At 44.9% G+C, this 23,484-nt stretch overlaps 1 protein-coding gene across 6 annotated transcripts in view; it reads left to right on the plus strand.

Annotated features, from left to right (window-relative positions):
• Arhgef3 (Rho guanine nucleotide exchange factor 3) overlaps positions 1–23,484 on the plus strand; it is a 301,945-nt gene that overhangs the window by 78,707 nt on the left and 199,754 nt on the right. For 3 of the 6 annotated variants that reach the window (XM_031362585.1, XM_031362587.1, XM_031362586.1), the window contains one exon: positions 22,219–22,285. In XM_031362585.1, the coding sequence (XP_031218445.1) occupies positions 22,219–22,285 (67 nt within the window). Of the gene's footprint in view, positions 1–4,031; positions 4,171–17,727; positions 17,752–22,218; positions 22,286–23,484 lie in introns of those variants that run through there. The other 3 variants (XM_031362588.1, XM_031362589.1, XM_031362590.1) reach the window with 3 other exon arrangements.

The raw sequence follows: 23,484 nt of genomic DNA on the forward strand, positions 1-23,484 counted from the left end.
TCAACAGTTGCCAGGAACTGGGCTAAGGAGGAGGGGGCTGAGGAGGGGGCTGAGGAGGGGGCTTCCTGGAAGGGCGGTTCAGTGGCTCCGTTGTGCTGGCAGGCGTGCACCCACAGCTTTATCAACACTCACATACTTACACCCAAAGAGTGACTTTCACTGAGCACAGTGATAATTGAAGAAGCAAGTTTGGGGCAGGAGCTGCAGCTCAGTTGTTCAGTAGCTAGCTTAGCATGCCCACAGCTCTGCCCCTAGCTCTGATCCTGCATAAAAAAGTGGGGTTGTATGTGCACACCTACAACCTTAGCAGGAGGACCAAAAATTTAAAACAGTCCTTGGCTTTGCAGTGCGTTTGAGGTCAGCCCGAGCTACATGAGAAACAAAACAAATCACAAAGCCAAAATAACTAACTAGATAAATAGAAACAAAGTAAGTTAACCCAGATGTACTGTTTCCCATCTGCAGTGGGAGAGCTAGGGAAAGCTGGACAAAATTACTAGGAGTCTTCAGCCATCTGAGCTGCAGAGTAAGACCCTGTCCCAAAACAAATGAAACAAACAAACTCCAGTGGGGGGAAAGTAGGTTAGTTAATGAAATGAAATTCAATTCAGGCTCATAGCAAAGGAAAAAAAGAGAAATATTGATGTCAGCCTCCAGCAGCTTGGGCTTAACTCCAGTTTTACAGAGTTGGTAACTTGTCAAAAACACACTGTCAAAAAAATGACCCATGGGGGAGCAATGCCTTGGGGATCTGTGAAAGAGGTTCCAGAAAAAAAAAAGCGCAGAGGGTCTTTTACTCAGGTGCATTTTGTTCCCTGGATTGTTCTTGGAGGTGATGTCATGCCTCCTGTGCCCGGCATTGACATTCAATTTATAAGGCCTGTTTATTCTTTGTCAGAACGCCATAGACCCCAAACTGGCTATAGAACCCAAACTGGCTCCTGTACCCCAATTCTGGATATGGCCTCCTGCTTTGCCTTTGTGCCTTCCCGGATATAATCTATGATGTGTGCCAGACAATTGTGTTTAAATCGGTCTCTCCTGAACAGGTTCTGGGAAAGGGCTACTCGGTTAATATTTAGTGTGTGCTTACTGGCATTTATTTATGTGTTTTTCTGATCATATTTTTCTGAACTCAACAACCTTCCGTAGATCATTGCCCTCTTTGTTACATTTGTGTATAAATGTACATTGAAATGGAAATAAGATTGTCTACAGAACTAGACTGTAATCTCCCCATTCTTTCAGGACCTCAGATCCCAGGTCCAGCAGACAGGATCTACCCAGGTCTACTGAAAAGTTGACAGAAAACTGAGGCTGGGGAAATGTTGAGTCAGGTCCTTGGGTACTGGTGTGAGTGGGGTTCTGGGGCATATTGAGGGAGAGATACCAGAGAAGAGGAGGGAAGAGAGAGGCCCTGAGTGGGGAGCGGCAACCCTTTCAGCTAGGAGGTTGGTCTGGAGGATGCAGGCTCTTTAAAGTGATTGAGATTGATTGGCTTTAGGGTCCTGGGAGGCCTCTGAGGACGAAGGCAGTGCAGAGCCTAGGCTGGCTTCTGCTTGGTCCTCACCTGCACATCCTGACCTGTTTCTAGAGCCTGTAAGATGCTAGAAATACAAAAGCACATGCATGTGGAGGTGCAGGTGCCTGTCTATCTGTCTTTCTTCGACTCCAGCAGAGCCTGAGGCTCTAACTGAGGCTGTAACTTTGAGGTACTTGATAGTTGATGCTTCCTTGAGCTGCCTTGAGGAAACTTACTGACTTCAGAGACTTGTCTCCATCCTGTTCCCTGGACAGAAACTTCCCAGTGAGCCTAGCTAGTTCAGCAGCATGCCAGTGGCCTCTCCAGCCCAAAGTCCCCTTTAACACCTGAGTGTGCACGTCTTGCTCACACACCAGGCAACTGCTGGGAGGTGCCGGGCAGATAAGTGTGTGTGAGGTGACTATGATTACAACGTTGGAGTCCCCAGACTGCCCTTAGAGCTGCTGGTCACTGGGTCCCATGCTTTGTGTCCCTCTTGGAACCCAGTTTTCGCTTCTGTCTTCACCATTTAGCTGGCTCTGAGTTCTACTGCCCACCCACATGCCTAGCCAAGGTGACGGGGACCCAGCAAAGGGCAGCAGACGCAAGGATACCACTGGCCAGCCAGTTGCAGATTCACAGGACTGAGAAAAAAATTAAAATCTTTATTTTCCTTTGAAAGATTTCACAGGACTGAGAAAAAAATGAAAATATTTTTTCTTGTAGAAAAAATTACATATATGTATATATATTGTTATATATGCAATATATGTACATACATGTATATATACCTATAACATAATATAACATACATATAACATATATAGCACATAATAGATATAACACATAACATATATAACACATATAACATTCATAACATACATGCTACACATATGTTACAAACTTGTGTGTGTGTGTGCATGTGTGTGTATGTTACTTCACATAACAGTTGGATATCTGGGATCTGGGAGGTGTAATGATGTTCCTCAGGCAACAGTAGCTGTGTATATATGGAGTGGGGATTAGGGAGAAGACAGTAGTGTGGCTACCAAGCACTCCAGAGGGATGACCACACTGTCCAGGGTCAGCTGCCCCATGCTTTCTTTGTTTTGATCTTGAGATCACTCTAAGAGCTGGGCTGGTCACATTTTGGTCTTTTCAAAGTCTATAAAAGTCTGGGTAGAGGAGTGTTATTCACTTAGTTAAAGTTTGTGTTGGTGGCTAAAAATGAGCTTCATAAAACACACTAATAGTTGTTTTGGAAAATGCTCAAGGGATTAAAAAGTTCTATCACCATCAGTACTATAATACTTAAGAAAAAGAAAAAAAAATCACATAACTTCCTGAGTTGATTCATTATGTAATGTTATGCCCTGTGCCCCCCCTTTAAAGATTTATTTATTTTATGTGCATGTCATGAGGGTGCTGAGAACTGAACCCGGGTCCTCTGGAAGAGAAACCAGTGCTCTCAGATGCTGAGCCATCTCTCTAGCCCCCTTTACTGCTTTTTTTTTTTAATGTTTATTTATTTATTTTATGTATGTGAGTACACTGTAACTATCTTCAGACACACCAGAAGAGGGCATCAGATTCCATTACAGATGGTTGTGAGCCACCAACTGGTATACTGGGAATTGAACTCAGGACCTCTGGAAGAGCAGTCAGTGCTCTTAACCACTGAGCCATCTCACCAGTCCCCAATGCTTTTTTTTTTTTTTTTTTTTTTTTTTTTTTTTTTTTTTTTTTTTGAGGCCAGGCTTTATGTATTTTATGCTGGCCTTGAACTTGGTATATAGCTGAGAATGATCTTCATGCCTTCTCCCCCTGAGTACTGGGGTTGCCAGGGTGCAGTCATGTGTTTGTTTATACCCTACCATTTAATTCAGTTATTTTAATAGGACTGTTTTCTCATGATATCCACAAACTAGCAGTCATACTTCAGGGGTCCATCCCTTTCCTTCCATCTCTGTCTCCACCCATCCATTAGTCACTAATAAGAAGTCCTCTTCTGTGAGGGTCTAGGATCTAGGACAGTGATTCCAGAGGTCCCTGTCCTAGGGTGTGAGCATCATATTATGGAATCTGAGTGTGAAGAAAGCTACAGGTAAACAGAAGGTTGTGGAGTCTCTGGGTGATGGGCCTAGAGCTGTCCCATGGTTGGTTGGTACATGGTGGTCTACAAAACTCATCTATGTTGGGGAACCAGAGTTATATACTATATTGAAGCACCGATGAAGGCCTAGGACTATGGTTCCTTCCACATGGGTCAGCTGAAGACGTGTGTTCAGGTGTATGCAGGGACAGTTGTTGAATGAGACCTCAGTGTAGGGAGACACTGAGCCCGACCCTCATCTGAGCTGTAGCAGGATTGTACCACACATGCAATGGGAGTTCCGACAGGAAACTGGGTGGTTCTTGGCACCCTCCTAGGCTGTTACTGGGGCAGGGTGGTTCACAGAGGTTTCTTAGAAACCTTTGTGACTACAGTGGTTGTGAAGGATGTTCACAAGGCTTACCAACTCTGAGTGTGACAGGAAACTGGAGGGTACCTAAAGTGAGGAGCTTCGGCAGGGCAGCAGGGGGCAGCAAAGACCCCAGGAACCCATGCCCTCTTAGGAAGGTAACTGCTTATCCCCAGCTGACCACAGGTGGGAATGTGAGGTCTTGATGGCAGCAGGGTCACCTGTGGGAACACGGTCCTTGATTACCAGAGTTTCTAAATCTTTCACCTAAGCTAGACACCTGCTGTCTGAATGGAATCGGCTAGCCTTGAAAGTGACCCCCAAAGCATATAAACTTGAGGGTCATATAAATCATACTAATAGTCTCCCATTTCTAGCTTGAATCCCAGGTTTAACTTAGAGGTTAAATTGTGTTTACTGGTTATTATGTTTATATTTTCTACTTGGCTTTGTAATAGACATTATCTGTAAACAGGAGATGTTGTGATTATAAAAAGATAAACAGCTATAAGAATATGTTCTGGCAGGGTGCAGGGGGAGGGGGTGCCCTGGCAGGCCCATGCAGAGGTATCCATTCCCCTGAGGGACCAGACACACACCAGTATAGTATAGAATAGAGTTTATTTAGGGCATGAGGAGGGGAGTTAAGAGGGTAGCAGAGGCAGAGAAAGGCAGAGAGAAGGAGAGAGTGGATAAGTGGAGGCCGGGCATGACCACATGGAGGGGAGGGGGGGGAATGGGGAGCAAAGGGGCAAGAGGCAAGAGAGGCAGGAGTAAAAGGTTAAGAGAGAGAGGAGGGGCCAAGCCAACCTGGATGTTACCAGGTAACTGTGGGGAGGAGCATACCTGGCTGCTGCCAGGAACTGTGAGAGTGGAGTCCAGACAGAATGCCAACAGGAGGTAGTGTAAAGGAGAAGAGAGACATCTCTGTAACTCAAAAGGCTCCTTGCAGCTGATCCTCATGGATGCCCCTGGGTGTTGGAGTGATGGAGCTAGTGGACTGAGGAGACTGTTAATGAGTTAGCTCAGGGAAGTGGTTAGTGGGCCTGTGTGTAGAATGGAAGGAAAGGGAGGCATGGCTCTGTAGGCCCTGTCTAAGGGGCTGCTTCCCGGAACCTGTGGGCGCTCTGTGTACTTACCCAGTCTATCATCCAGTCTCTCTGTCTTAGGGTTTCTATTGCTGTGATAAACACCTTGACCAAAAGGGACTTGGGAGGAAAGGATTAATTTCATCTTATAGCTTGTAGCCCATCACTGAGGGAAGTCAAGGCAGGAGCCTGGAGTAAGGAACTGAAGCAGAGGCCATGGAGGAACACTGCTTGCTAGTTTGCCATCTCTGCTTGTTCAGCTTGCTTTCTTATACAACCCAGGTGAGCTGGGCTGCCCTACGTCAATCATAATTCAAGAGAATGTTCCATAAGCCAATCTGGTGGAAGCATCTTCTCAATTGAGATTTCTTTTTTCCCCAAATGATCCCAGCTTGTGTCTAGTTGACAAGAAATTAATCAGGGCACACTGCCCCTTCCATTCAGTCAGTCAGTCACCAGATGCACACTTCCAGTCAGTAACTGATCTGGCCTCAGGGACAGAGGGATGAATGAAGCAGACACAACCCCAGAGGAAGTAAAGTCAGGAAAACCCACAAGAAGCTGTGAACAAGGCCTAGTATAGGCCTGCTAGTGCTGGATAACCTGGAAAACAGGCTGCGTGTTGCGGGAGTGTTGTGTGTAGTTTTTGCTACACTGATTTGTGTTCCTGGATGGTCACTCACATACACACCTGTCCAGGAGCTATTTTGGATCCATGAGTAGAAAACACACACACACACACACACACACACACTCCAGTTATTCTTAAAATGCCTTGGCTAACTCAATGACTAGGCTCTCTTAAACCTTCCCCTGATACCCTAGGCCCACTTGGGAAGTGGCCAGAGGCCATTTACACTGAAAACTCACTTGGCTGGTTGGCTTTCTCTCCTCTGCTACTGCATCACCTTCTCCTCTTTCCCAGTCCTCCCCATTCTCTCTGCCTTGTCCTACCCACAAAACTCTGTGTCCAACCCATGCTCAGCCATTGGCTACTGACAACTTTATTGATAGATCAAAAACCAATTGAGGGCAAAGACCTTCAGCATCAATAAACACAGATTCCTGATTAAATCAAAACATCAGAACTACCCTCTACATCTCACCTTTTCTGTCCAATTAAAAAAAAAATCTCTCAGACTTAAATTGAGCATAACCACAGTGATTATGTATATTACAAAGCATGATATAGAATTAACATCCAGTCCACCATATTTGTCAGTTAGATAAAGAACTCTGCCGTCATTCCTAACTTAAAGAGTTACAATTATATCCCCGAATTATGTTTAGATTTTAGCATGTAACACCATCTGAAAACCATGCTTTCTACTCTATATCTTGTCTTTAATGTTAAACAGTTTAAGTTTGCTTATGGGACTATAATTAGTCTTCAATCCCACCAGAAATCTGAGAATGACTGAAACATTATTTGAATATATAGGAAGCACCAAACACAACATCTCAAACTTAAATAATTGTAGAGACAGCTAACTGGACAGCCCCCCATTCCTTAAAAATTGGAGCATTAGTCTTCAGCCTTCTGGCCCAGGATCATCTGACAGACCTTTGTAAAGAAGAATTATAAAGGACCCTTTTACCTTGTCTTAGCAGAGCTATCAGTCAACTATTATGCATAGTGTGTCCATTTTGGACAGTATTTTGTCTGTAAATGAAATAGGCAATTTTTGCCCCATGCCTACCTTTCTATGATAAGCAACCTCTAGTCAATGATCCTTAATAATGAAATTAAATGTCACATTCTTTGGATTTTGATGTTTTTGAAGATTACCTACCTATGTAAATTTGAACTGTTAAACCTTAGTTACTCTTAGCCATTTATACTTGAGTAAATTGAAAGCACTTTATTATAGTTAAATTAGAATTTAACCTAACCATGACTTTACCATTTGGTCCTTAACTTTTGTTACTTAATTATCTTGTTCTTAAATGAGTTGAATAGGCATAATGCCTATCTAAGAGTAACTATTAATTTCAAATTTTATATCAATATGCAGATTCATACCAGTGAAAACCTTAATTCTATATCAATATATAAATTCTGTACCAATGTAAAAGATAACTTTAATTTTATATCAATTACAAAGATTTCTATCAATGCAAGATGATTGCTACACAATGTTTAAGAAAATTTAGCAATCTATTCCTTCTATTTCCTCCATGTTCAAAATTATGACCATTCCCAAATTATCCCTTAAAATAACAACCTATCTAAAAATAACCATAACCAGACACCCAAACCCAAGAGATAGGGTTGACAACTCTTCATGGCTTTTTCCTGCTAATTAGGGGTGACAAGAAATTCTTTAAAGGGATGGGGAGGGTAGGAAAATTAGAAAATTGGTTAGACTTAAGAAAGTTAGCTTTAGCATCTATTATCCAGTCTCTGTATGCTTGGAAGGCTCAGGGCTTGACTGAATTGGTCTGTCTGAAAGGTTGGATGAGGTGAGATGATTTGGAATCAGCAGCAATCCCCGAAGCTGTTTTGGGCAGTGTTAGGAAGCAGAGGGCCAAGCAGGTCAGTTCAGTATCTCTGAGGATGACTCTTGTCAAAACTGTACATTCTGTAATGTATGAATCTCACAACCTGTCTTGTTTGATTTTCTCAAAATTTCTGAGATCTTCAGGTGGTCTTCCCCTGTCTTATCTGATCCATACACTCTAGAAGGGATCCAGAGCCTATTCTCCTTTCCTGTCAACACAAATACGAAGACTTTCTCCTAAAATAGCATGCCCTTGGTCCAGTAACCAGAAATCATTGAAGATATAGCTTGACCTCTCTCCCAGAGGAACATTAACACAACCACCAAACTCATAACCATACTCATTCTGATAATCAAAACAATTCAAAGCAATTAAAGCAATCTAAACAAATATTACATGTTGAGACAGTGCTTCTACTGTCTCCTGTCCCAACCTTCATGAGATCAAGGCCTAAGTAATTTATATATTTTGTGTAAACTTGAATCCTCCCTACTATAGAGATTAATATCTCTGTGGCTACATATTGTAGTATGTCTCTTTCTATGTAATTCTCAAGGTCTAAGTTGATGTCTGACATAAGCTAGGCTTTCTACCTTCTGCTTTTGACCTAATTATTTTTTAAGATTAAAAGCCTCAATATTTGTATATCTCTGTATTTAGCTTGAATTTCCCTTCTGCTTACTATACAAGCCTATTCACAGGCTCTGGTTTTTATCACACTAGGCTGACAAATCCCAGAGATCTCGTGTTGATCATGTTCAAAGATCCCGAGAAATTGTCCTGGCAAGACTTTTTACATATCTTTAAAGCACTTGTTCATTCATTTCCCCTAACTTCTTTCTTCTACTTACTGTATTTCAAGTGGCTTTAATTAAAAATTATTTTTTTTTAATTTAAAGGTGATATATCAGGGTGGTCAGAAAGAGGCAGATGACAATGGGCCCTATCTTGCATGTGGCCGGTACTTAACTAATGTCAGACATTGTGTCGGGGCACAGTAGAGTGACCTCTGGCAATGTTCCCACTTTGTCTCTTGCTTCTTTTATAAAGCCTTCTTCTTCTTCTTCTTCTTCTTCTTCTTCTTCTTCTTCTTCTTCTTCTTCTTCTTCTTCTTCTTCTTCTTCTTCTTCTTCTTCTTTTTTTTCTTCTCAAGACAGGGTTTCTCTGTGTGGCCCTAGCTGTCCTGGAACTCACTCTGTAGACCAGGATGGCCTCGAACTCAGAAATCCGCCTGCCTCTGCCTCCCAAGTGCTGGGATTAAAGGCGTGGGCCACTGCCGCCCGGCACTTATAAAGCCTTCTTTCACAAAGAAACAAAGCTAATTTTTTTGGGTACCTGGTGCAGAAAACCTTACACATTTGCTTAAGTCACCATTAACAGGAGGCCTATGCTCTTAGAAATGGCCACATACAGATGCCACCATGTTTAGCAGGGTTTTTTCTTCTGTCTGTATCTCCAGATTAGCTTCTTTCTGTGGTTGCATTCTGTGGCATTGAGTTTGTGCTTCATCAGTTCAGCCGTTCACCAGGACAGGCGTCTTTGGCCTTAATTCTAGAAGTGTCATTGCCTTTGGCTAGGCAGGGTCACCTGCTCATCTGCGGAGCTCGTGGTTGCCCTTGTTTTGAATCTTTGAAGGGGGGGGAGCTTACTCCTCAGCAGAGGAATGTGCCTGTGGTTGAGAAGCAGCAGGTGGTTTCCACAGCACCACCTCCCAAAAGAGCAGGGAGAACTGGAAAGAGGGGTCCCTTCAAAGGTCCGAGCCTCTCCCCACAAACATGTAATCCCTCTCGGTGGTTAGTGCTTCATCCTTGTCCACCCAGGGTCCTTCCAAATCTCTCACGGTTTGAATTCTCATATGGATACCTGAAGACAGACATTATTTTACTAAATTGCCAACTTGAAGCTCAGGTTTCTGTATCCTGCTGAAACACACAACTAGTTGTGGTTGGGGTGATGAGCTGGGGATTCACTAAGGAGGAATAGCCTTGTGTGGCATAGTGGCACACACAAGGCTGTGGCCCTTGCATCCACCCACCCGCCTGCATGGTTTGCAGTGCGGCTTCATTAATATTTCTCTCTGGTGATGGGAATTGAATGCCTCAACCCCAGATTTCATGCTCCAAAGACCAAGATGGCCCTTTGAGGAAGATTCGCCCTGGCTTCACCTCTCAAGGTACACTTGTAAGGGCACCATTATTGAAACGGCACGTGGTTATCAACAGCTAGATAGAAAAAAACAGCTGTGTGGATGTTAGCATGTGTTTGCAAGCTGCTGGATGTCCCTGTGTAGATATTCTTTTTCATGGTTCTGTCTCATTTTAACAGACCATGCCATTGTACTTCCTGCTAAACCAGAGGGGATTGTTCTTTGTGACTGTGCCGGTGCGAGTTCCTGGTTCTTCCTGTTGGTCAGATTTCTTCAGGGACAAATATTCACTTGCTTCGTGGAGAGTCAGGGAGTGAATGAGTAACCTCAGAGTTAGGAAAACTGTACATCACCCTCTACAGGAAGAAGTGGCAGCCACAGGCAGCCAACAACAGGCAGCCAGCCACAGGCTGTGTTGGATTTCCAGGGCAAGGCTGTGCAGTGAACACAAGCACTCGGTGCAGCCGGTTGAACTCAGAGCTGGGCAAGTTGTGTTTTCCTTCCTGTGTGATATGCCAGGTCCTTAATCCCATTACTCCTCAGCATCTCCATGACTACTTCGATGGTATTGTCAGGCTTAAATAGAAGAACAGATTTCAGGTCCTTGTCACCTCCATGGAGCCATAGGTAATAGGCCTGTGGTATGTGGGTTAATCGTCACAATAATTATCTTTATAAGTCCTCATATCTGTTCTGCAGATGGAGTTACTTAATCTACTCACCAGCTAAACCCTCTGAAGTTGGTGCCATTATTCTCCATGTGGGGTAGATGAGGACCTGGAGTACCTGTGCACATGAGTGGGTTCTTGTCCTCATACATTTTAGGGTGATGGACACCACACATAGCCCTTAGAGGGTGACCATTTTACTTTACTGTTAGCAAGGTGCTTGTCTGAGAGCAAAATTCTGTTCTGAATTCTGTGCCTTTTCTCTTCCCTATCTCTGGCAGTGGGCATAGGTCTGAGATCTCTGGGAAGGTGCGGCTCCTAGGGAAAGATGTCTTTGAAGAGATGGTCTCACCCTTAATGTGGGTATCCTATGGACAGGATCCAGCAGGCCCCACTATGGAGTCTGTGCTTGGCTTCCAAGGTAGGCAGTAATCTGTCAACTGAGAAGAATAGCCTGTGGCTCCAGCAGCATATGTAGCAGAGGATGACCTAGTCTGTCATCAATGGGAGGAGAGGCCCTTGGTCCTGTGAAGGCTCTATGCCCCAGTGTAGGGGAATGCCAGGGCCAGGAAGCAGGTAGGGTGGGTTGGTGAGCAGGGAAGGGAGGAATAGGGTTTTTTTTGGGGGGGGAACCTGCAAAGGGGATATCATTTGAAATGTAAATAAAGAAAATATCTAATAAAAACATGCAACAACAACAACAAAAAGAAATATTTTCTTTAAAAAAAAAAAAAAAGAATAACCTGAGAATCTGTCCCAGCCTCTTGAGGCCCAGCTATCTCACACATGTGCCTCAGTTTACTCAGCTGTGTGTCTGGTTGAGAGCACATGTAGAGTGCATGTGTGTGAAGGTGCCAGGTTCAGATGGATCCAGATGTCCTCACTGGGGTTAGGGTCTTCTTGCTACCGTCCCCCTTATTCACCAGGTTGAGTCCCCATTGCTGGCTAGGTATCTGGCTTCTCTGTCTAAAGTCAGGTGGGAGGAGCCATCTGAGGTGCTATATATGTGTTTGAGATCATGGTGTCACAGAAATTATTGTAAGGTTGAGCCTCTGGGTTATTTCCATGTTCTTGGAAAATACTCCTTAAATTGTTATCAGATGATGCATGGAAATGTTCTGATAGTTTATGGCAGAGTTTCTTAAACTATGGGCTGTGAACCACTTGTGGGCCAAGTGACCCTTTCACAGGAGTCACCTAAGATCATCAAAAAACACAGATATTTACATTATGATTCACAACAGTAGCAAAATTACAGTTATGGAGTAGCAATGAAAATAATTTTATGGTTGGGGATCACCACAACCATATTTAAAGGGTTGCAGCATTAGGAAGGGTGAGAACCACTGGTTTATACAGTCAAAACTCTGAGGCCCAGTACCAGTATCTCTTGTCTGCCCACATTCATTATTACCTTTAAAAGCTACTCTATGAAGACAGATGTACTCGCTTCTTTAGATCTCTGTTTTACTAGGGAAGGTGGGCAGTGTTTGTTGCTGTTTAATGGGTTGGGTTTCTTTTTCCAGCTACATATGACCAATGCATTTCAGTTTTTAAAAAAAACAAGTGGGGCAGTGCTGGCCCATGCCTTTGATCCCAGCACTCCTGAGGCAGAGGCAGGAGAATTTCTGTCATTTTCAGCCTGGTGTATAGATAAGTTCCAAGACAGCCAGGACTACACAGAGAAACCCTGTCTTAAAAAAAAAACCAAACCAAAACCAAAACCAAACCAAAACAGAAACACCCCTCCACCACACACAAAAGAAACCAACTAGTATCTTATGATTACAAAATGAATGTGTATGAATCATAAACTTTCATATTCCAGGAATATGTAATAGGAAGTATGATTCAGTGAGTGTATGACTTGGTAAGAGCGGGGTTAGTCTTCACCCTGAGAAATCACTACTATGGAATTGGCTTTTTAAGAATTTTTAAGACACATTTTAGTGTTTCTTCCTTGACCTTGACAGCTTTGGAAAACTCATTCATGGCTCTAGTCTCTTAAAAGGTGTTTTATTTAGTGGTATTTAATCCCAGCTACCAAAGAGGCTGAGACATAAAGATTGGATTTGAGGGCAATCTGGGCTACTCAGAGAGATGTGATTAAAAAAAAAAAAATCTACTCAGAGATATCATGTGTCCACATGACTCTTCAAGATCTGGGGCTCCCCAGTGACAACTTCCAAGTCTCCCTGTCATGCTCAGCTGTCCCCTCTGCTCACTTCCAGTGCTGTGCCTTCTTCCTGACAAGGGCGCTGTCCTTTTACAGGGTCAGGCTAGGGCATGGGAGAGGGTGTCAATTGCCCTCTCTGCAGATCTCTTTTCTCTCCTGATCTTTCCATGAGCTCCTCCTGCCCAACAGCCTGGTCCTAATACATCCAGGGACCCGGAGGGTCACAGCCTGGCCCTGATACATCCAGGGAACCGGGGGTCACAATCGTATAAAAGTGTGAGCAAGTTGGGGGTAAGTGAAGGGTGAACTTGCAAGGGCTGGCTAGGTCCACGAATCAAGCTGTGTCCCAGAGGGGCTGGAAGGAGCATCTCTTACTTGGGAGACAAGGTGCCATGGTGATAACTATAGTAACGCTGATCAGGCACTGGCCCTGCTCTCCCAGCTGGAAGATGAGGTGCCCAGGAGAAGAGCTTTGTACTGCCCTGTGCATTCAGGCAGAATGTGTTTGGTAGAATTATTTGGTAAGTGACACACAACTAATATATTCTGGTTAAAGGGCCAGGAAAAATGAAATTCTTATTTCTCAGGTGCCTGGAATAGGGCTGCCTGGCTATTCACGCTTTGAAGCCTGGCCCCACAGCTACCACCTGTCCACTGTTATTGCCTTAGTCCATAGGGTCCTATGAGGATCTGGGGAGTTAATTAGCATGAAAGGAACACCGTTGGGGCTGGGGAGATGACTCAGGATAACGTGATGCTGTGCAAGCATGAGCATCCATGTAAAAGCTGGGAGCAGTGGGCTGGTGTGTGCCTATAGCGTCCGTTAGAGGGAGAGGCAGCTGTAAGTGGATACCATGAACTCACTGGCCAGATAGCCTAGTAATGAAGTTCCAGGTTTACTGCTGGGACCTGTCCCAAACAATAAGATGATCAGTAACAGAGCACAATGTCCTAATGGCAACCTCTGGCCTACCCCAGCACAAATGGTATTCATGTTATGAAAATACTAATAATATTACCCTCTAGCTCATACCCCTTCCCCTTCCCACCTTTCCCCCTTTCCCAGATGCCTAAGTGGGTGTGACCAGGCCTTGGGGAGTTGCTTGCTTGTTGCTACAGCGCCTAGATCCTCTCACTGTTACTCTCACAGGCAGCTCTTGGGGGTGCAGGGAGCAGGTCACCATCCACCTACAAACATTGATATTGAAGGCCTGGCCTTGGCTCATGCCTCTACCTCTGCCCCAGGCCTGTCTTCACACTGAACACTCATAGCCCTCTCCTCTACGTGCGCTCCAGCAAGCCCGCCTCGGGCTAGGCTTCACCACCCTAATTCACTGACAATTTGGGAATAAACAAGTTTTTATGTGTGGCCCCAGTCACTGCCAAGAACAGCGTTTATGGAGCTTCTAATTACCCCGGGAGACTGCGGTGGGTCCTGTATCAGAGTCAATAAACTACTTTAAGTGATGCTGGCTAATTTGAGAATTTGTGGTGTCTTAGTTGTGAGGAGCAGGAGGGCCTTAATTAGAAACACCCATTCTAAGGACTCAGTTTTAGGGTTTTGGTTGTACACATGCTGGGCCACCTACCTGCTGATTTATAAGCTGCTGATCAACATAGTATTGAATGAAATAGGAAGAATTTCCTCTATTCCTCCCTTGGACAAAACCCAAATAGTAACCCTTGTTTTCATTAGTTAATTAATTTATTCACGTTACATCCTGATCACAGCCCCTCCCTCTTCTCCCAGGCCCACCCTCACAACCCTCTTCCTTCCATTGCTCCCTCTCCTTCTCTAAGGAGAAGGGGAGGCCCTCCCAAGAGTACCAGCCCCACCTGGCCCATCAAGTCACAGCAGGACTAGGTGCATGTCTCCCACTGAGGCCAGACAAGGTAGCCCAGACAGGGGAAGGGGAGTACAGGTGGTCCATAGGAACTAGGAGAGGGTCCAGGCACCAGGACTTGAACTTACCTCCTTTCTGCTTGTCATTTAGATATAGTTTGGCATGTTTGCCTTTCCCTTAAATTATTTTTACATAAGATCAAAAAGATAGTTTGAGTTCATAGTGATTTTTAATACTTATTTTATTTCTTATTTATAGGCAGGGTGTGGCTGTGGGTGCGAGGGTGTGCATGTGCATGCTTGCCCTCAGAGGCCAAATGAGGGCATCAGATCCCCTGGAGCTGATGTTACAGGCAGCCCTGAGCCATCTGACAAATCTGAGTCCTTAAATGCTCTTAACTGCCAAGTCAACTTCAGACCTTCACGGTGATTAAAAAAAATACTTTCTAAGAATGATTAAAAAATTACTGTCTAAGAATTACTTGCTCTAAATTCCTTTAAAATATTCAGAAAAATCAGCCATGAAAGTTTTTAAAGGGCTGGAAATGTAGGTCAGTTTTGGAACTGCCTAGAGTGCACAGGGAATTGTCCCCAGCCCCTGTAGAAAAGCATGGCTGGGCCTGTGGTACCTGACTGTAATTGCGGCACTCGGGGCTTGGCTAAGGAGTATGTGGACTCCAGGCAGCCCCAGACTCTGTCTCCTGTCCTTAAAAAAGAAAGGAAGAAAGGGAGAGAGAGAAAGAGAGAGGAGGAGGAAGAGGAGGAGGAGGAGGAAGAGAAGAGAAGAAGGAGAGGAATTAGAAGAAGGAGAAGGAGAAGAAGGAATTAACATGAAACTATACTTTAAATAAAGTACAATGTGCTTTGGAAAAATTTATCATTCTTTTTTTTTTTTTTTTTTAAATAAGGTTAAACCCTGCTGTGTTGTTCAGCCCTGAGCTACCGACCCCGAGCAATATTGCCTCAGACTCCAGTTGCACATGAAGGCAGATACTCCCACCTTTCATAGCTCTTCATTTGCAGATGTAAAAATATCTGTATGTCTTTTTATTGTATCACTAATGCATGTGTGTTCATGTGTGTGTGTTTGTGTCTCCACCTGTCTTGGGGTTACAAAAACATGCCTTCATGTGTGGGTTCTGCATGCGTGTTGGTGCTGTGAACTCGGGTCCTCATACCGACACCTACACAGCAAGCACTTTGCAGAGTGGGCCATCTCCCCAGCCCGTCCTTTGTTTCCTCTGTGCGTGTGTCTGTGTGTGTGTGTGTGTGTGTGTGTGTGTGTGTGTGTCTGTGTGTCTGTGTGTCTGTGTGTCTTACTATTTAGCCCAGTCTGGCCTGAAACTGGCTATACTGACTAGGCTGGAATCTGAACTCTCTAGGCTGCTTCTTTTCAAGCACTGGGATTAAAGATGTGGGGACTCGCATACCTGTCTTCTTTGTTTTCTTGGGATGACAGCCATTTCAACTGGGGTAGATGAAATCCCAAAGCAGATTTAATTTACATTTCTCTGATGGCTAAGGATGGTGAGCATCTTTATTTGTATTTCCTTTTTGGAGAATTGTGTATTTGCTTAATTAGCCATCTCCTTACTGGATGAGTGTGTGTGTGTGTGTGTGTGTGTGTGTGTGTGTGTGTGTATGTGTGTATTTGTCTGTGTGTGTGTGTGTGTGTGTGTGTGTATTTGTCTGTGTGTCTGTGTATTTGTCTCTCAGATCCCCGTCCCTGGGTACTAAACTTCTGTGGGTACTGGCTAGGGGCCCTTCTGAAGATGGTCTCCTCTTTAAGGGATTGTTCTTTGCTGACCTTTTAAGTTTTACATACTCTCATTTTTCAGTTTTTAAGGATGTTTTTGTTTTCCGTATATGTTTGCCTGCATGCACATATGTACTCTACATGTGTACGTGCTGAAGAAGAGGTCTGGAAGAGGCTTTGGACTCAGTTAATAGGGAGCTGTAAGTCAGCAAGTCAGTGCTGGGATCCAATCCCGGGTCCTCTGCAAGGCAGCTAGTGCTCTCAACCACTGAGCTATCCAACGACCCCTCATGCGATTATTTTCTGTGCTATCACAGTCCTTTTCAGAAAGTCCTTGCCTGTGCTTATATCTTGAAGTCTTGGGGCCAGCAAGATGGCTCAGCAAGTGAAGGGACTTGCTCCAGAGCCCTGTGGCTTAGTTCAGCCCCCGTGGAAGGACAGAACCAACTCTCACAGGTTGCTCTGTGTTCTCCATTTATATACTCTGGCATACCCTCTCAATAGATACATATGCATCTTTATATTATGTCACTGTGATGGTGTGTGCTCTTGGCTCTTCTATTCCATTGTTCTGAGTCTGTAATAGTACCATGCTGCTTTTGTTGCGATGGCTCCACACTATAAGGACATTGGACAGTGTAAAATTTCCAGCACTATTATTTCTGTTAAGGTTGGCCTTGACCATTTGGAGTCTTCCTTCTTCTGTAGGAACTTAAGGGTTTCTGTTTTTGTTTTTCTAGGTCAGCAAGGAATGCTATTAGGGTTTGGGTGGGGAGTGCAGTAAATCTGTAAATTGCTTTTGGTAGTGTTTTCACAATTCACAATTCTTTCTGCAATGGCTCTATCAAGTGTTTCTTTTGTGTACCATGGGATGAGAACTGCCTGAGTTCAAATCCTGGCTTTGGCATCAGTTAGCTTTGGGGCAAATCACTTGACCTGTTAAAGCCTTGGCTTCTTCCTTTGGGAAGTAGGAACAACCGTATCTATTCATCATTGTTTTGAAGACAGAATGAGTTAATGTTTGATAGGCACTTAGCTCTGTACCTGGCACCCAGTAAGCACTCTGCAAGGGTCGGTTAGCTGTTTACAGTAGAGGGACTAAGGGTTCCCATCTATACAGGCTGAAAGCCAGCGCTGTTGAGGATCAGGTACTGGTGACCAGATCCCATGTTTTGCTCCTGAGCAAAGCGATCTGGTATCTTATTCCACACAGACTGGGGGCAGCTCTCCAGGGGTACTCATGGGAAGGTAGAGTCTGAACACGAAGGCCTGGTTAGAAAAACACACACTCAGGAAAGAACTGGGGCTCCCCAGGAGAGCTTTAGAAAAATGACAGTCTGCTGCTGCTTGATTAAAGAGTAGAAAACTAATGCTTCTTTCCAGAGGGATCTGAAGCTGCTCTGCCATGCTTCCGGGCTGTGACCTCTGCAGGCTCAGGATGTGGATTTCTGTAGGATACAAGGAAACTTCTCACGATGCAAACATGTTGCGGTTCAGATGGATACAGTCAGAGGGATGGAAGAAGAGCCATTCTTCAGCTTCTAAACGTGTCCCCAAATGCTTCAGAGTCATCATTCATAGCCTCTTGGTATTTTTTTAAAAAAAGTTTCCAACAGTATATTTTCAAACAACTCTGTTGTAAAATATCTCTTTAAAATATCCCATGGTTTCTAATTGACTCCAGCAGCTCACGGCTAGCTTCAGTATTAGAAGTTTGGTCTGCCATGCATGTCCTGGTAATGGGGTGAGAACCCCAATGGCTCAGACACTGGTATACTGCGGTTGCTGAGTAAGTGCCCTGTGGCTAAGGGAGAGGAGCTGCCCTTTGGCTGTGCCATTTCTTATTATCTTTGCCACTGTGCTGACTGCCAGAGCAGGGAGCATTGCTGGCCTGGGCTGCCTGACAGCAGATGTCAAGAACGTTTGGGAAAGTCTTCAGATACTGATTTGTCCAAGTGGATTCTCTATTCTCCAAGTGGGTCATAAAAAGACAGACAATGTGCCTGCTTCAAGGAGGTCATGGTTTCAAGGCTTCACTGGATTAACCAATAGCTAGAATCTCCATCAATTCCCATTCTGTACAAATAACACTTCTGCCTCACTGTTGGACAAGGGACTCTTGGCTCTTGTCCTCAGCACCACCAAGATCCTCATGGCAAGTCACTGTGGACCTATTGTTAATATAAAGATGTCTCTGTTCTCCTGACTGTGCTCCACTGACTAACTTGAAGGATGGCTGTCATTTGACACCCCCCTCCCCAACACACACGCGCACACACACACACACACACACACACACACACACACACACACACACACACACTGTTCCCTGCCTCAAGTGTTTTCTTGTCTTGGCAGGTTCTTCCTGTGTTTGTAGGCTAACTACTCACAAATGCTTTCTGCTCCTCGTAGCCAGCTGCGCATCCTCAGCTCTACCCTGAGGGCTCTATCATTTCAAGTGTGATGTGTCTGCTTGTGTGTTCTGTCCCAGCTCTGCTCTCCCCCTAGACCTTCTCTCTGTTCCCAGTTGGGTCTGGAATTTGTGGAGCATCTTTAATTCATTTATTTCACCTGCCTCCCGTCTGATGCCTCTGCTATGGTTGGTCCAAGTTCTTGCCATTCCTCATCAGGGTCGCTATGAGACCAACTCACCTTTGTCCTGTCCTGCGTTGTTTCTTAGAGCTTTGTACATATTGCACTAAAAACCGTCCTTTGAAAACTTAGACCTGGTCTTTAGACTAAAATCTAAAGATCTTGCCCATAAGACTCTAACTCTTACAGGCAAGGGTTCTAGGTGCCTGTGATTCTGCTGTGATGCTGAATTCTCTGTCCACTCCCTACTCAAACATCTCCCACCTGCGCCAGGACCTTGGATGTTCAGGACACATGACACACTCTCTGCATTCTTTGAAGGTCTGTGTTGAATCGTTGCTTTCTGGAGAAGCCTGCCCTGTCCGTATAAAGTAGTGGCTAGTCTCACCATTACCCCAAGGCCCGCCCCCCCATCCCCTGTTCCGTGCTATGTTGTTCTTAGTGTAGTTGATTACTTCCTAACATGAGCTTCCAGGAGAGCAGGGACTGTGTTTGCTCTCAGTTTTTCCTAAAATCATGCCCTGTGTGTTGTAGACTGTACAGGTCTTTAGAGCTAACATGTACTCAGTGTGAGCCAGGGAGGAGGCAAAGTGCTTCATAGCAATTCTTGCTAAACTCCTCAGGGTAACCCTTTGGAGGTAAGAGCTTTCCACATCCCATTCCAGGTTGGAGATTGAAGATTGGGGGATGTTAGGGAAGCTGCCCAAGGTCATTGTGGACATGGTCAGTCCTTGGATCCTGCAGCATCTTTTCTCCCACCACTGGTCTGTCTTTGCTGGCCTGACTTCGTTGCAGAAAGGTTTGTCATGGTGGACCAGCATGTAAAATATCAACCGCCACCCATGGTAATTCTTGAACCATGGAGAAGGGCAATCACCTCTCCCTGTGTTTGCGTGGACAGTGAATGTCTTTGGGAATGTCTAAGTCATCACGACAGTTTGCAGGTTCTTTCTCCTGGATGACCCAGGTAGGAACTATGCCAGGCCGTGGGAAGAAGAGAATTGTACAGGACCCAACATGCTCTTCAGAACCCTGGGAAGGGCCGTGCTGGAACTGAGCCCATCACCTCCACTCAGTCCCCTGTAGTAGAGCTCACTCCAGTGCCACCCACATGCACAGCTCTGGAGTGAGAAGATGCGTGACATTTGGCCCCTTCTAGCCACAGAGTGTCCATTAGGTTCTGCAAGGCCCAGGGAACAGAAATGGCTTAATGAGGGTGAGTCCTCCCGTTGACTGGGACTGTGAACCAGAGGCCCTGATGGCTCAGCTATGGGAGCTGCCTCCCCTAAGCCCCATGTGCACGTGCAATTCCCCTGTTGTGTGCTGTTTACTCTGTGTGCTTTCTCCTGAGGATGTTAAGAACGACTTTACTAAAGCCAGCACTAGGCATTTTATTAAGCTACTACCTGGCTTGTCCCTATAGGAGGGCTACTTTTAACATGCCTCTTCTGTGTGTGCCAGGCACCAGGGACATAACACTTCAGCTCACCCAGCCCTTTTGTTCTCCTTTGAGGGGCACTATTGCTCCCTCCATTTTTTAGGTGAAGGAACTAGAGACTGGAGACAACAAGTCACCTGTCCCATGTCACATCACTAGGGAGAGCAGAACTGGCCCCAGCACCTGTCCAAAACTTCCCTTTATCATTCCTCTTGGGAGGCAGGGACCTTAGCTTGGCAGGTCTCCTTCAAGAAGCTGAACTGGGGAAAGTGGTTCTGGAGACACACACACACACAGATACACACTCACACACATAGACACTCACACACACAGACACTCACACCCACAGAGACACATATACACACACAGACACACTCAAACACACACACACTCACACACATGCACACACTCACATACATACACACACAGACATATACATGCACACACAGACACACACACACAGACACTCACATACACACACAGATACATATACACACACAGACACACTCAAACACACACACACTCACACACATACACACTCACACATATACACATACATACACACACAGACACATACATACACATACACAGACACATACATACACACAGACACATATATACACACACAGACACACACAGACACATACATACACGCACAGACACATACATACACACACAGATACATACTCACACACACACTCACACACACACAGAGATACATATACACACACAGACACAAACACACTCAAACACACACACACTCACACACATACATACTCACATACATACACATACATACACACACAGACACATATACATACATGACACATATATACACACACAGACACATACACACACACACAGATACATACATACACACACAGACACACACTTGTGGCAGGAAGTGAAAGTACAAGGGGACAGAGAGCTGAATGGTGCGGAAAAAACTCAGGTATCCCTACGACTCTCAGAGCAGGGATGATAGATGGCCAGGGTGGGGGAAGTGAAGCAGATGGGCAGGTACAGGGATTGTGATCATCCCAAAGTGACTGAGTCAAAAATAGGGGCTTGTGTGGCTGGTTCCCCCTTTCTGCTAACACTTCACAGCAACCCTTTCACCTATGTCCAGGCTTGCTCTGCTCATCCCATTTTACAAACAGAATTCTGTCTCGTGCTTTAGGTTATGTGGTTTATTTATGTTATTATTATGCAAAGATTTTTTCCATCAAATTTCCATTTTTTTTTTTTTTTTTTTTTTTTTTTTTTTTGGTTTTTCGAGACAGAGTTTCTCTGTGTAACTGTGGCTGTCTTGGAACTCACTCTGTAGACCAGGCTGGCCTCGAACTCAGAAATCCGCCTGCCTCTGCCTCCCAAGTGCTGAGATTAAAGGTGTGCGCCACCACCGCTCGGCTTCCATCTTTTATTTTGCTTGAAAATGCTTTTATTTTACCTTCACTTGAAAAAAAAAATGTGGTGGAGCTGGTGAGATGGCTCAGCCCATGAAGGCCCTTGCTGCCAACCCTGAAGATCAAGGTTTAATAATCTCCAGAACCCATGTGGCAAGAGTGAACTGATTTCCGCAAGGGTTCCCCTTACCCCCAATTACGTGCCATGGCACACTGAACCCACCACACACAATAAATATCATAAAAAATTAAAATCCTCGAGCTTGTGTGGCCTCAGGGCTCCTCAGCCTGTGTGTAATGAGGGAGGGATCCTGTCTGAATCGAAGCCATGGACATTACATCACCTGATGGTGTCCCTTTGGGAATTATTTGTATGTTAGAAATAAAGACAGATCCTGGGCATCGGGTCTGGCTTTGGGTTGCATCTGAGTTTAGCTGTAGATTTCATTTTCACGGGTTGAATGGTTGACTTTTCTGTGGGGTTGTGGGACTTTTCTCTTGGGGGAGTCAAGCTGGGGTATGGTGTGAAAGTAGCTGCCAGAGTCATGCTCCGGACCATTTGTCCACGTCCCCTGTGCACCTCACCACTGAACAATGACTTTTGTCTTTTCTCTTCTAGACCCAAGCGGCCGAGGCAGAACAACTTCTCCATGTTTCCCTCTCCCAAAGCCTGGACTTTTAGAGGGGTAAGTGTCTATCCTAGGTGATCCTGTCCCATTGGTTGGGACATGGTATGCTGCATTTCACTCTCCTAACAAGCTTCACCTGGGGACAGCACCCATATGTTCATGCATGGATGCCATGTCCTGCCCTGGACAGAGCATGTGGCTGTAGAAGATTCTTGTGAAAACACCCAGATCTATTAAGCGGGCATCATTTCATGCTCCTGAGCTCCTTGGAGTGGAAGAGAGGGAAGGGAGCAATCTGCCAGTCTGATGATGACGTGCAGGCTCAAACCTTCAGGGGTCTAAGGCACTCATGATGTTTCCTCAAGTGCAGAACACCAGGCTCTTCCTGGCCTAAGAAGGGTCAGGCAGTTCTACTTCTTGGTGCCATCCATCATCTTCCTTGATAGGAGTGTGATGTCAGTCATAGCACATGGAGGACCAAGGTGCTCAGGTGGCTCTAGTTGTGACCATTTTCACGTCCTGGCCGTTGCTATGAGGATCCTCTACCCAGCATGATTCTCCTAAACATGCTGTTCCAGGCCTATCCATTTCATCTCTGATGCCCAGCCCTCTGTGGATAGTTGTTATGAAGCTGGCTCAAGAGCCCTCCCAGATGCCCCTGCATGTCTTACCACTGTATTTAGTTAGGTACCTGCTCAAGTACCTTGGAAGCTTGGAAGCCCCAAGTGGAAGTGTGTTGAGACCTTGTTTATTTCTCGTTTACTACTATGTAACTAGGCCTGGCCTAACGCCTGGTTTGTTGAAGGAATGAATGGCACCTATCTTGCACAACATCCACATGACGTTGTTAAATTGTGTTTCAAGTCTTTAGTCAATACTATTTTGATTTGTTCTAACTGGTGCTAGTCACCCTTTGAAGTTGTGGATAGATTGCAGTCATTTATTAAAACTGTGGAATGTGACACTGATTTAAAATATTTATTTATTTATCTATCGTTTGTGGGTGTGCATGAGGCATGTGCCATGGTGCGTGTGTGGAAATCTGAGGACAACTTGTAAATGGGAGTGAGTTTTCTCCTTCTCCCATATAGATCCCAGTATTGAACACAGGTCATGTTTGGTGATAATCATCTTTACCCAGTGAGCCATCTCACTGCCCTATGATCTGTTTTCACTCGGGTTATAGTATACTTTTCATTGAGCATGAGGAGAATTGTACTGGCTTCTGAGGTAGGTGTGTGACTGGCTGAAGTAGG

The sequence above is a fragment of the Mastomys coucha genome, unplaced genomic scaffold, assembly GCF_008632895.1.
Source record: "Mastomys coucha isolate ucsf_1 unplaced genomic scaffold, UCSF_Mcou_1 pScaffold9, whole genome shotgun sequence".
Taxonomy (NCBI): Eukaryota; Metazoa; Chordata; class Mammalia; order Rodentia; family Muridae; genus Mastomys; species Mastomys coucha.